Raw genomic sequence first — 14,224 nt, 5'->3', positions numbered from 1 at the left:
GGCACACATGGGGCAGAATGCTGCATAAATAACAAATAAATAAATCTTTTTTAAAAGGTATAGTATGAATTTGCTTAATGATGATGTTACTTTCCCCTTTTTTTTTTTTTACTTATTTATTCATTGTTATGTGTGTTTGCACATGCCATAGCACACATGTAGAGGTCAGAGGACACCTTGTGGGAGTCTTTCCTACCATCATGGGGATTGAAATCCTGTTGTTTTGTCAGGCTTGAGAGCATGTGCTTTTATTTTCTGAGTCATCAAGCAAGCATGACGTCACTTTCAAGCTCTTTGTGTTTGTTTATAACAGATAACCATTTATATGCACCCCAATTTAATCTCTACAACAATCTAATAATCTATACTCAACTAAGATACTGGGAAATTTAACAACCTGCCCCAAATCAAATAGTAACTCTAAGGCAGGAGTCTGATTTAAATCTAGACCTTGTATTCACTAATCACCACACAAGTTCTTCAGAGTTAACTGATGTATCCTCGGCTCTGGTGTAAGCCTTGGTAAATGGATTCTATCATCAAATAGGGTTTTGTTGTTGCTGTTTGTTTTTCCGTGCTAGGGAACCAACCCAGAGTCTTAATGCTCTGTCCCTGAGCTTCGTCCCCAGACCGGATCTCAAAGAAGACCAGGCTGGCATGGAACTCAGAGATCCTCCTGACTCTGTTTCCTGAGTGTTGGGACTAAAGAAAGGCATGGACCACCACTGCCTGGCTAAGACAGTCTTTTAAAAAACAAACAGCAAATGAGCATCAGGTTAAATCACTAACCTTATCACTTCTGTCCCCATACAATACCATCCTTGGCAAGAACCCCTGGGCTCCTTCCTCCCCAATTTAGGTGAGTCGCTGCTCTGTTCCTGAAATAATGCAGCTTAGCTCAGGGCCACTTCATCCACAAAACTGGCCTTAGTGAGTAGCCTCTATTTTTTCTGTTTAGACTAGAAGCCCAGCTCAGAGAGGTCTCATGTCTGTCTGTCTGTCTGTCTCTGTGTGTATGTGTGTGTGTGTGTGTGTGTTTCTGACGGTGTTTTCCTGTGTAGCCTTGGCTATCCTGGATTCACTCTGTAGACCAGGCTAGCCTCGAACTCGCAGAGTTGACTGCCTCTCCCTCCTGAGTGCATGCACCACCACACCCAGTTGACAAATTCTCATTGGGGAAGATGAAAGATATACAGCCCAGGTTTTGGGTGATTTTATTTTTCTAAAGCTATACAAGCAAAAATATAATTTTTGGTTTTGGACAGGGTCTTATTATGTAGCCCTGGCTAGCTCAGAGCTCACTATGCAGGCTCAGCTGGCTTTGGATTCACAGAGATCAGGCTGACTGAGCACTGGGAGGAAAGGCCACCTCTACTAGGACCAACAGAAATGATTTTTTAAAAAATATAACATGATTATTGGGCCTTCGGTTCAAGGTCATTTAGAAAATGGCAGATTCTGGATTGAAAGTCATTGCTGTGCAATTTCCAAGGGGAAGGAGATGTTCTGGACTCTCTGGTCACCCAGTTACTCCTTTCTTCCTTCCAGATGTCAGGGCCCTTCCATCTCCACCCCCAAGGCCCAATTGGTGGCCCCTCCTGCCAGCCACTAGACACAGTACAGGAGTGTTAGAAGGAACCTCTAGCTGGGCTGCAACCCAGAGGTAACGCCAAGGTAGTGCCCAGCACCTCCTCCCAATGCCATAGGCCCCATTCGGTGTCCTGACAGCAGAGACCTTTGCGTTTAACACCTGAGGAAGTGGCATTTAAGGACAGAAAATCAGAACCCAGCAATCTCACTAGAGCGTGATTTGGCGGGACTAAAGGGAAGGTGTTTTGCTGGGGGGGGGGGGTGCGGGGAGAGGAGGTGGACAGAAGCAACAGCGTCATTATTTTCTTTACCAGCTCGTCACCATGAGTGAATGTGAGACACACCCTCCCTCCCAAGGCCAATGATTGCGCCAGAGCCCTCTCGCGCCAGAGAGCCGGTGACGCTGCAAGCTGACTGCAAGGCAGAGGCGGGGTTGGGGGCGGGGGGGGGCCGTAAGAGGTGAAGGGGTGTGTGTTTGTTCTGGTCCATAGGAGTGGGGGTGGGAGAACTCTGCCCCGGGCCCCAGCAACAAGGGCGGGAGACACCCTGTCCCTCCCGACGCCGCTTACTAGCGCGCGCCTCGTGCTCAGGCACTCCGGGCTTCCCTGCGTCATCCTCAACCAGGGCGCCCGCCGCGATGCTGCCATTCATTTCTCCCACACTGCCAGCTAGAGCGAGCCTCCTGGGCTAAGGGAACCTCGTGGAGCGACTGGCGCTTTGAGTCTGGATTTTGGCGCCAACAGCGAGCCCAGCGTTTGTGGGGAGTCTATTCTGGTGCTCGCTACGGTTGCGGTGTTAAGATCCTTTCCCCTGAAGGGTCGCTACGTAGTCTGGGAGGACAGACCCAATGGTACTCATACGGGGGCCAGGTATGAAGGCAGATACAGAAAGTTCAAACCCGACACACAGAGACCGAGATCAGACGCACAGAGGTAACCTGACAGGCGCACAGACAGTCGAAAACAAATTGACCGACTGCTGAAGACTTGCGAGCCTCTAGGATACTGGACCGCGCCAAGCACGGTGGCACTCCCCCTCCCCCCAGGTCCAAGCTCTTCCCGCGCTCCGGTCGGCTGGTACCTTCCCCTCTCTGCCCGCGTAGTCGGCCCTTTCCCAGCCGCTTTTCAGAGGCGGGGTCCACGGCCAGTCTAGCCGCCGACTTCTGAGGCCCTGCCGCGCCCCCAGCTTTTGGCGCCCAGTTCCCAGGCGCTCTCCCACTAGCCCCTGCCTATCCTCCTAGGCACTTGGCTAACCGCTCTCGCCTGCCTGTCGCCTGCACCGGCCACTGCGGTTCCCCCAGGCCCACGTGGCGGCCATTCCCGGCCACATCGCGGGAACCTCCCACGGTTGCTCGCTCCACTCCAGGGATCACCGGGCTCGCTCGGACCGCTGGGCCCCGCCTCTTTCCGCTGGCCGGTGCCCGCCCCGCCTCCACCGCGCCCCGCCCGCCGTTCTCTGCCGCAGTCGGGCGCTCATCGTCATTCCGCTCTCGCCGCCGCCGCCGCCCCCGCCCCGCCCCCGCCCGGTCCCCGCCGCTGCCGCCGCCGCCTGCCCAGCGGCCCGGGAGGCGGAGGCGCGGGGGAGGAGGCCCCGCTCGGCTCCGCAGTCCCGGATGCTGTATGACTTCATCCTTCCGCCGGCTCCCCTGCTGAGCTAGGGCCGGTCCGGCAGCTAGCCTCTGCCCGTGCCCCCGCCGCAGTCCCTAGCCCTCCCGGTGCCCGCCATGTCCGAGATCCTACCCTACGGCGAGGACAAGATGGGCCGCTTCGGCGCAGACCCCGAGGGTTCCGACCTCTCTTTCAGCTGCCGCCTTCAGGACACCAACTCCTTCTTCGCCGGCAACCAGGCCAAGCGGCCCCCCAAGCTGGGCCAGATCGGCCGAGCCAAGAGAGGTACGCGGCCCGGGCCCGGAGTCGCCGCCTGACCCAGAAACCCTTCGCTTGGTGTCCCCAGGCTGCCGTTCCCCGTCAAGTGGCAGCTGCTCTTGCCGCAGACCAGCGCAGCCAGCTGCGCGCCCGCCCGGGGTGGGGAGGGTCCCTGCTGTGGACTTGTCCCATTCTTTCCCTCTCCCGGGAATACGGTGTCCCGGATTCGAAGCTCGCCACTTCTGGAAAAAGAGCCCTGGCTTTTGGTCTAGGGGGAGGGGCCTCTTAGGGTATTTGGGTCTGCTTGGCACTGGGAACGCAGGATGGTGGGCCAATTCATTGGGCTAAGATGAGTAGGTGGATGTCACTGGAGGGCAGGGAAGCCAGGCATTCGGTTGTCTTGTTTGTATGGGGAAGGGACTCCGGGTAGCAGTATCAGAACACGGATTCAGGTGAAGGACAGGGTTATACCAGGTGGCAGTTTCATTTGAGCCCAGTTTGAGGAGGGGGCTGTGTCGAAGGGAGAAATTTCTGGTCAGTTTAGATGGAGGCAGGCTCAGGTGACAGGAGGGTTCGCACTGGGAGTCTCTGCAAGAGGAGTGTTCCCACATAGGGAGGTTTGGATCCCAGCTTTGGTAGCGGGTAGGGTCCGCAGGAGAGTTTGGGTATGGGAGGACATGGGCTTTCGAGTGGTGTCGCGGGAACATAGGCAGTAGAGTAGAAATGCGCGGGGCGTGAGGACACGGGCCCCACTCGCGCCGCCGCCCCCCGAGACCGCGCGGCTGATGCGCTTTCCTCCCTGCGCAGTGGTGATCGAGGATGACCGGATAGACGACGTGCTGAAGGGGATGGGGGAGAAGCCTCCGTCCGGAGTGTAGACGCGCCGGCTCTGGCGGCGGGCTCCGGGCCCAGCCCCGCAGCGGCCAGGAGCACGGGCCGGCGATGCGGCTGCCGGCGCACCCCCGCCCGGGCCGAGGTGCCTGCGGGCGGGGGCTGCAGGGCCACGCCGCCGCGGGGTCAGTGTTGCTACCGCCGTTGCCCGGCGCCTCGGAGCTGTCCGCTTCAGCACCACGGCGGCGGCGGTAGTGGTGGTGCGGACCAGCCCGGAGCCCGCCGACGCACTCATGCACTTTAGAACCTCGGGCCGCAGCTCCACCCCGCACACCGGAACCGACACAGAGACCCACGGCCCCCAGCCCGCCCCCTCCCGCACGGCTCCCCTGCCCCGCCCCTCCTCCGATCAATCTGGTCTGCAGCCCGGGCAGCTGCGGCGCGTTGGACTGCGCGGCCAGGGAGGTTTGGCTGCATATTTGCATGAGCTTCCTTCCCACTTCCATCTAGCCCTTCGGGCCTTTCCTCAACTGTACCCGTGTCTGGCGTGACCCCAGCCTCTTTCTAAGGGACTCCTCAGCACATTTGTATTTTTATATCCGATTCTTTGTTTACTGGCTCCCCTCATGGTTTGTGCCCTTCCCCCACAGCCTCCGCCATGCTCTTCTGCGCCTGGCAGATAGGACAGGTGTTGAGACTGGGATGGGACAAGCCCCCAACATGGTAACTAACCACATGGCCAGTCTGCCCAAACCTGACCCCAGGAGGCTCCTTGGGAGACTCCTCCCTCTCAAGGTATCACCTTTTAAGGGCCCAGATCTGATTTTACCTTGGACCCCTTCATGCTACCCCTGGGAACCCAGATGGTGACTGCTCAATACCTTTGGATGACACCTGTGGCCCTGAACATGTTCTCAACCCAGGGTTGTCCTTTGTAAAAACGTTTCTCCATCCTCAATGTAACAGGAGTGTGTGAATAAACACAGACCTCCGCGTGTGTGAGGGTGTGAGTGTGTGAGTGTGTCTGCTGCTTCAGTCTGCTAGGGGACAAGTGTCGATCACTTGGGGTGCAGGTTCCTGGTGGGGAAGGGTTACCCAGCGAGCACTAGCAGGGAATCCTGGTGTAGGAACGTCATAACTATATGGCCTCCTTAAGGACATGGGTTGCCCAACAGGGCGGGAGGCTGGCGTTGGGGCTGGAGCTGGGATCAGAGGCATAAAGCAATCTAAACGCTAAGTCTTTAGCCTCTTACAGATAAGTCCAGGTTGGATGAGCATAGCCAAGGCAGAGGAGCTGTGCTGCACTCTCCCCGTGTCATTCAGTACGGTGGTGGAGGAGGAGGTGGGACAACCCTGTAGAGACGAAGATCCTAGAAGCCGGAACCCTGGGATCTGGGACCTAGATGGTTCCCATGGGCTTGATCCCACAGCACTGGGATTCGAGCACCCAGCCACCGATCCCCAGCGCCAAACTCAGAATTCTGACTCCCCGGGAGCCTAATGCACAAAGGCAGAGAGGGCTGGGAGGCCTTGCTTCCAGTCTCACAGCTGGATGGCACTGAGGAAGTCCTCGTCATCCGAGTCTTGGAGGAAGCAGGGTGAGGCAGAAGGGCTGGGGGGCGAGAGGATCTTGGCCCCCAGGGCCAGCTGGGTGGCACTGAGCTCTCTGCCCTTATGCATGATGTAAAAGTGGAAATGAAAGCCACTGCCATAGGTTGTATGCCTCAGTGACCAGCCATAGCGGGACTGAGCATAGTGTCTGGTCCTAAAGTGGGGACCCGCAGAGGTCATTGAGATGAACCGGCCTCCAGGAACCAGCACCCGGCTCACCTGCAAGGCAGACAGAGAAGCCATCAGTGTGGAATCATCTCTAGTTACGCTCAAAGGTCAGTACAGCCCATAATGATCTCCGAAGCAAACCTTAGGTTCTACTCTGTCCCCAGTAGTTCTGGCTTTCTGTGGCAGACTAAGCCATCCTCCGCCTTTGGCTGTGCTATATAAGGTTCAGTTCCAGACAGGACAGAACAGGACCATGCAGAAGGTATGGCTTTGCTATCAGCCACTCTTCTGGTGTTAGTTTTTGGGAGGGGCGAGGGCGGGTTTCGAGACAGGGTTTCTCTGTATAGCCTTGGCTGAGACCAGGCTGGCCTCAAACTCACAGCAATGTGCTGTGTCACCTGTCTGGAACCTGGCAAGCTATGTCAAGCTAGCATCCAACCAATGATTGGCCTTTGTGAGCCTTGGTTACTTCAGGCTCTGTCCTCCAGAAAACCATACTTTTTTTTTTTTTTTGGTTTTTGAGACAGGGTTTCTGTTTTAGCCTTGGCTGTCCTGGACTCGCTTTGTAGGCTAGGCTGGTCTCAAACTCACAACGATCCGCCTGCCTCTGCCTCCCAAGTACTGGGATTAAAGGCGTGCGCCACACCGCGCGGCTTGAAAAACCATACCTCCGACCTCCTCCAAACCTCACTTTCTGATCTTCGAGTTCTTCCAATCTCCTGAAAGTTCAACCCCCTCCCCCTGCATCTTGCTCGGTTGTCTCGCTGCTTCCTACCTCACGCAGCACCTGGTCCACAGTGTGGACGCCTTCAGAAGATACATTCCAGGGATCGGGCTCCCCGGCCAGCAGGGCATCCAGCGTGCCCTTCTCGAGGACAACATCAAAGGAACCGCTAGGGAAGTCCAGCGCTCGCACATCCATGGTCTCCCAGCGCAGACTGGGTACATCGGCGTAGCGAGCTTGCATGGCTACCACAACGACTGGAGAGTAGTCCACACTGCACACGTTAGGGAAGCCTCCAAGGAATAGCTCGTAGCTCAAGGCACTGTTCCCGCAACCTGCAGTGGGGTGGGGGCGGGGCGGGCAGCAAAATAGCTGGGTGAGCTTCCGCTCTCAGCCTGCAGCTACGACACACTCACTGTTTGCCCTGTCTCCACTCCATTCATTTCCCCGACCCCCTGCACCAAGCTCTTCAAGCAACAGGGGGTAGGAGAGTGTAGAATTCTGGAGTCACAGAGACATGGGCACAGACTGTCTCTGTCCTTCTCAGCTATGTGGACTAGGGTAAGTTGCTACAGCAGCAAGAACTTGGATTTTCCATTTAAGAGAGTGACAAGCACAGTCGGTAGCTAGCCTACACACAGATGCAGTGCACTAAATTTAAGAGCTGAAAACATCTGCGGAGTTGCTGGAGGAGTTTGGAACTCAAGAGTTCAAAGATTTCGATTTTACTCTCCCTGTTACAAAGGAAAAGTATTTGGTTCTTGGGGCTTCAGTTTCCTCAAACTCAGAATGTATAAAGTATTGGCATCATTAGGACCCTGATGGTACCCCTGACCTTCCGAGGATCTTAGAAGATACCAACCCCTGGAGGATGTCATGTTAGAGGTTATAATCTTACTCTGATGGCCAAGGCAGAATTAATAAACTAAGGGAGCTGGGAATGCCTGTGATCCCAGCACTGGAAAGGCAGAGGCAGGCGGATCTCTGTGAGTTCCAAGGCCAGCCTGGTCTACAAATCGAGTCTGGGACAGCCAAAGCTACACAGAGGAAAAAAAAAATTTAATTAATTAATTTTTAAAAACTAAGGGAAGGCTAAATGGGGACATGCAGCCAGGCTAATCTGCAGTTCTAAATGTATGCATTGGACACTCAGCTTTAGTCTCTGCTGATAATGAGTGCCTGCTCTAGCTGGGTGTGGTGGCATGCGCCTGCAATCTCAGCACTCAGGAGGCAGAAGACAGGCAGCTCTCTGTGAGTTCGAGGCCAGCCTGGTCTACAAAGTGAGTCTAGGACAGCCAAGGTTACACAGAGAAACCCTGTCTCGAAAAACAAAACAATTCAAGAGTACTTGCTCTGGAGGAGTAGCTGTGTGGACAGAGTGCACCCTGGCATGCACAGTAGCCCTGGGTTGGCTCCTCAACACCATAGAAACCGGATGTTGTAGTGTGTGGTAGTGCAGGCCTATAATCCCAGGAAGGGTCAAGAACAAACTCAAAGCCAGCCTAGGCTAAAACAGACCCTCGGTTTTTGGCTTTTTTAGACAGGGTCTCTCCGAGTATCTGGCTGTCCTGGGATCCACGCTATAGAGCAGGCTGGTCTTGAAATACAGATCTGCCCTCATGTCTTCTGAGTGCTGGGACTGACGGCATACACCACCACTGCTCAGCTTTGGTTTTGTGTTTGTTTAAGTGCTTGCTGTCAAGGAGTTTGTGCTGTGCTGGGAAGACCAAAATGCAGATTTACAACTACCATATAATGTAATGAGGGGCAGACTAGCATGCACATGTGCAACTGACCCCTACCTAAGGTGGGTCTGGGGTAAAGTGTCTACAGTGCAGTCTCTAAGCTAGGTGTGGGGGTGCACACCTTTAAGCCCAGTACTTGGAGGCAGGGACAGGGGCAGAGGCAGAGACAGAGGCACACTGAGTTGGAGGTCAGCCTGGACTGAAGTTAGACCCTGTCTCAAACACAAACCAAGACAAAAAGAATGCAGACTCTAAGAGGGCAGGGTCGGGCTGGAGAGATGGCTCAGGGTTTAGGAGCACTGACTGCTCTTCCAGAGGTCCTGAGTTCAATTCCCAGCGACCACATGGTGGCTCACAACCATCTATAATGAGATCTGGTGCCCTCTTCTGGCCTGAAGGTGTACATGCAGGCAGAACATTATATAAATAATAAATAAATAAATCTTTAAAAAAAAAAAAAAAAAAAAAAGAGGGCAGGGTCAAGGAGGGTGGTGGTGGTAGAGATGATAAAGAGTGACTATATAGGGCTAGAGAGATGGCTCAGTGGTTAAGGGCATTGCCTGCTCTTCCAAAGGACCCGGGTTCAATTCCCAGCACCCACATGGCAGCTCACAACTGTCTGTAACTCCAAGATCTGACACCCTCATACCAATGCACATAAATTAAAATCCTAAAAAAAAAGGAGTGAATATATAGCCCAAAGGACACACCCGCTTTGAAAGGCACAGTGCTCTCTTGCAGGTCTTCCTGCGACCAGTTTTGGCCTAAGAATGGGCCTAGGTGGCAGCTCTTGGCAGGTCCCATACAGAATCTCTCTTCTTGAGATCCAGACTGCTTCGAATCCTTGTTTGTCTATATCACAGAATCATAAGAATAGGAATTTAGGGTCAATGTCATCTCCATAGTAAATTCCAGGCCAGCCTATGTTATATAACACCATGACTCAAAAATCAAAAACAAGCTGGGCGTGGTGGCACATGCCTTTAATCCCAGCACTTGGGAGGCGGAGGCAGAGGCAGGCAGATCGCTGTGAGTTTGAGGCCAGCCTGTTCTACAAAGGGAGTCCAGGACAGCCAACCCAAGGCTACACAGAGAAACCCTGTCTCAAAAAAAAAAAAAAAAAACAAAAACAAAACAAAACAAAAAAAACAAACCAACACCAACAAAAAATCAAAAACAAGCTGGGCTTGGTGGTGGGTGCCTTTAATCCCAGCAGTGGGGGTGGGGAGCGGGCAGAGGCATAGATCTCTGTGTTCCGGGCCAGCCTCGGCTATATAGTGAAATCCTACCTCAAAAAAACAAAGACTACAAAATGTAAGTACTTTCTTTTTAGATAGGATGGCTATATAGCTGAGAATGAACTTCCAGCCAGTGTGATGGTGCACACCTGTAATCCCAGCACTTGGGAGGCAGAGGCAGGCAGATCTCTGAGTTCGAGGCCAGCCTGGTCTACAGAAAGAGTTTCAGATCAGTCAGGGCAGAGAAACCCTGTCTCGAATAACCAAAAATAAATAAATAAATAAATAAATAAATAAATAAATAAATAAGAAGGAGAAGAAGAAGAAATTAAAAGGGAAGGACATGACTGCTCCTAAGTATGGTAGAGAAGGTTTATTTTTATTTTTTAGAATTTATGTATTTATTATAATTTATTCACATTACACCCCAATTGTTATCCCCTCGCTCTTACCTTCCAGTTCCCAACCTTCCTCCCGGGAAGGTTTATTATAGATAAGTGGGAGAGCATAGCCAGAGGCAGGGACAGGTGAGAGAGTCTGGAGTGGACAAGCCCCTGAGCCATGTGAGGACAGTGGGGCGGGGAAAGGATAGGAGAGGGGAACCAGGAGCAGCAGCTGGGAGGCCCAGATGAGAGTAGATAAAAAAGCCAAGTAACCAAAATGGTTGCATTACGTATGGAAGGCAGCTGAAGGAAGGACAGACCAGACCAGCCCCTGGGCTGAAGAAGTTTAGAGTAGGAGGGCAGTGGTGAATTCCAGCTGGGAGGGCTCTCTAACAGGTAGAAGCCCAGGGATCCCAGGGAGACCAGGGCTTTTGGTGGGATCCACTTTGATATGATAAATAGGCACCTCAGCCATTTGTCCCAGATTTGAAACCTGGCACTTCTACGTCTGGAACGCTGGGATTTCAGTGTGTACTACCATTTCCAATTTATGTGGCGCTAGGAATTGAACCCAGAGCTTCGTGGATGCTAGGCAAGCCCTCGTCAAACCAGGCTACATCCCTAGCCCTCCCCCCAAATTATTCCAGTTAATAGTCACTGGATACTCAGTGTTATGTTAAGTAATTCACAAGCATTGTCTCAGAGCCAGTGTGACGCAGTGGCTCACACCTTTAATCCCAGCACTCAGGAGGCAGAGACAGGCAGATCACAGTGAGTTCAAGGCCAGCCCAGTCTACAGAGTAAGTTCCAAGACAGCCAGGGTTAAAACAGAGAAACCTGGGGCTTAGAGGTTAAGAGCACTGAATGCTCTTCTAAAGGTCCTGAGTTCAATTCCCAGCAACCACATGGTGGCTCACAACCATCTGCTGCCCTCTTCTGGCATGTAGACAGAGCACTGTATACATAATAAATAAAAATCTTAAAAAAAAAAAAAAAAAGGATAGAAAAGAAAGTGGGTACACACACACACACACACACAGAAACCCTGTCTCAAAAAAAACAAACAACAACAACAAAATGAAACAAAACAACTATCTCAGTTTATTTTCAATATTGATTCATGCAGAAATAGTATTTTATTGTCCTCAGTTTTTAGATGAGGAAATCAAGGAAACGTAGACAAGGGACCTTTCCGAGGACACACAGAGACGGAGCCAGAATTTAGGCTGACCCTCATCTCACCCCCAGCCACAGCTTTTGAATACTGCTCAACAGCCTTTCAGTTTTCAAGAAGCCCACTCAAGTCTGGTGGTGATGCTCCAGCTTCGGCTACAGTAGGCCGGAATTCACTAGGAAGCCATTACTGAGTTCTGATTGCCTCTCCCAACCAGGAAAAAAAAAAAATCAGATATGTAAGTTTTTCCGGTTTTGTTTGTTTGGTTTGGTTTTTCAAGACAGTGTTTCTCTGTGTAGTAGCCTTGGCTGTCCTGGACTCACTTTGTAGACCAGGCTGGCCTTGAACTCACAGAGATTTGCCTGCCTCTGCCTCCTGAGTACTGGGATTACAGGCCTGCATCACCACACCCAGCTAGTTTTCCTTTTCTTGTTTGTTTTGTTTTTGTCAAAAGAGGGTCTATGTAGCACCCTAGCTGTACTGAAACTTGCTGCATAGACCAGACTGGCCTCTTGCCTCCCAGGGCTGGGATTCAAGGCGGGAACTACCACACCCAGCTAGGTTTTTATTTTCTTAAGGCTTGGAAATGGCGGCACAGAAATGTAAAGATTTTGTGCAAGATTACAATTCCAGCTAAGACAAGTTTCTTCCTGCTCCCAGAGTCCAAATTCTTAGGCAGTAAGTTATATTTTCTAGTCTTGGTCATTTTCTACTTCCCAAACTGAGCAGTGCAGACACACACATTATACCATTTATTCTTTACATATATATTGTATGTATAAGAGATATCCTTTTGGGGGCTGGAGAGATGGCTCAGAGGTTAAGAGCACTGGTTGCTCTTCCAGAGGTCCTGAGTTCAATTCCCAGCAACCACATGGTGGCTTGCAACCATCTATAGTGTGATATAATGTGCCCTGTATACATAATAAGTAAATAAATTTAAAAAAAAGAGAGAGAGAGAGATCCTTTTGATCTCTATGGAGTATTCCACTATATGTGTATACAAGCTTTAGAGACAGTAGAAAGTGGACCTCTGTGGGTTCCAAACCAGCCTGTTCCACAAAGTGAGTTCCAGGCCAGCCAGGATTACAGTGTCTCAAACAAAACAAAACAAATTGCATACATGAGACTGTCTCAAACAAAACAAAATAAATTGAATACATGTATACTGAACAAAATGCTTAAAAACTATATTTGGGCCCGGCGGTGGTGGCACATGCCTTTAATCCCAGCACTTGGAGAGAAGAGGTAGGTGGATCTCTTGAGTTTTAGGCCAGCCTGGTTTACAGAGTGAGTTCCAGGACAGCCAAGGCTACACAGAGAAACCCTGTCTCGAAAAAAACACAAACCAAACCAACCAAAACAAAACAAAAAAATCCCAAAACCCGTATTTGGAAGGCAACTCTACTTGTTCAAACGTCTGAGTTTCCAGAGACACTGGGAGGGAAACACCAGCTGGCGCACCTGGACCGCTCAGAGATCCTTTCCGTCCTAGCATCATCTTTCACCTACCTTTGCTGCAATTCCCCATCAGACTCAGAGGGCGTTATTCTACCCTATTAGTGATTAGGACCGAGTTTCAGCTGGGGCTCTGAGCTGCGGTAACTCCCTCTAGCTGACAATGGCTCCAGGTGCCCACTGGTGCGAAACGAAAACTAGGTGTTATGCTCGAGGTGCACACGACTTACTCCAGAAACTGTCTCAATCCTGTTCCTAGAAATGGAAGCTGAAGCACACAATGGATTCATGACTTGACCCGGGTTACACAGCCAATTTATGCTGGGACTTGAAGTAGGTCCACAGAGATGAGCTCTCTGTTGTCCTAGGCTGCCTCCAGTGTACTCGATGGGACACCGAAGCACTGTCTTTTTTTCCAGAGTGGGTACGATCTCATATTTGTTTGCCCTGGCTACAGACAGGTGGATTCTGAAGGTCTTGGCTCTGAACTAGGGCGTCCGCGTACAGGGGAAAGCAGAAGGGAAGGGATGAGGTCCGGCCAGCAACCCGTGGCTGGGACACTACCCACCTAGCACGAGGATACGGTCCCCCGGACACAGCTCCGGCTCTAGGAGGGCACGGAAGGAAGAGAAGTCCCCAAACCACTCGTAGGGTCCAGAGTCGGCCGCATCTTTATAGCGCCGGTCCCAGTATTGGACTTGGCAGTAGTGGAAGTTCCGCTCGGGTAACTCCGGAGGGGACACAGGAGTCCGGGAAGAGGCCATGCTTGGGGCTGCGCCGCAGCCAGCCAGGGCGGGGCTTGGGAGCCCAATCACCGGGGTAAGAGACGGGAGGCGGGGCCTGCGTCTCCGCCCTCCCCTGCGGTTACTCTACACGAACACGTGGAACTTCCGTCATCTTCTAAGCTCTTTTTTGAAAGTCTTCCGGCTGGGAAGCGGAGTTGCTTGGCGCCTTAATGTACTCCCCACCTCAACTCGACCACATTAACTCGTGTCAAGACTCTCACCCGGGCTCGTCGCTTCGACCTCTCTTGTTCAGTTTCAACAATCCTTTCCATGAAGAAGCCTAATTAAAGGTTCCTTTCTTCCCAAGGTTTTTTTTTTGGAGGACCGGAAGGAAGGCTAGAGGGATCTAATGTGATCACAGTGGAAAGCTGGGCTTGGAGAACGCAGGCCAGAACTGTTGTTTTTCTGAGCAAACGTTCTGGTATGTTAGCGTTTATGTGTTCTGGATGGGACATACAACGGGAAATGTGTGTATATTTTATATTACAGTAGCGTGTAGTCCTCCAAAGAAGACTGCCAGCTATCTTATCCGTACTCAGGTCCACATATACACATTAGAAATATCTCTCACCATTGTATATAATAAGCACTAAATATCCAATGAGTCGTCTTTACCTAGAAACTCCGGCGTCCTAACCCCAATTAGAAGAAA

The 14,224-nt window shown here is 51.9% G+C and overlaps 2 protein-coding genes across 3 annotated transcripts in view; one reads left to right on the top strand and one right to left on the bottom strand.

The window, feature by feature from the left end:
- LOC127193389 (endothelin-converting enzyme 2) overlaps nt 1-13,611 on the bottom strand; it is a 39,931-nt gene extending 26,320 nt beyond the window's left edge. Inside the window, exons 1-3 of one of the 2 annotated variants that reach the window (XM_051150717.1) lie at nt 13,356-13,602; nt 6,841-7,124; nt 5,725-6,116 (exon numbers count right to left, since the gene is read on the bottom strand). In XM_051150717.1, coding sequence (XP_051006674.1) covers nt 5,829-6,116; nt 6,841-7,124; nt 13,356-13,551 — 768 coding nt within the window. In that variant the 5' untranslated portion in view covers nt 13,552-13,602 and the 3' untranslated portion in view covers nt 5,725-5,828. Of the gene's footprint in view, nt 1-5,724; nt 6,117-6,840; nt 7,125-13,355 lie in introns of those variants that run through there. The other variant, XM_051150718.1, reaches the window with a different exon arrangement.
- On the top strand, nt 3,121-4,399 carry Camk2n2 (calcium/calmodulin dependent protein kinase II inhibitor 2). The gene is made up of 2 exons (XM_051150720.1): nt 3,121-3,482; nt 4,263-4,399. Exons 1-2 carry the CDS (start codon nt 3,314-3,316, stop codon nt 4,331-4,333), a joined length of 240 nt encoding a protein of 79 aa, XP_051006677.1. The 5' UTR covers nt 3,121-3,313; the 3' UTR covers nt 4,334-4,399.
- Nucleotides 13,612-14,224: the final 613 nt, after the last annotated feature.

Source organism: Acomys russatus, chromosome 8, assembly GCF_903995435.1.
Source record: "Acomys russatus chromosome 8, mAcoRus1.1, whole genome shotgun sequence".
NCBI lineage: Eukaryota > Metazoa > Chordata > Mammalia > Rodentia > Muridae > Acomys > Acomys russatus.
This window is presented reverse-complemented; position numbering and strand designations above follow the sequence as displayed.

Bases quoted from the DNA above. Each gene is read 5' to 3' on its own strand.
- Camk2n2 (XM_051150720.1), top strand. From the start codon at position 3,314: ATGTCCGAGATCCTACCCTACGGCGAGGACAAGATGGGCCGCTTCGGC. The intron at 3,483-4,262 runs GTACGCGGCCCG...CTCCCTGCGCAG, and splicing joins GATCGGCCGAGCCAAGAGAG to TGGTGATCGAGGATGACCGG.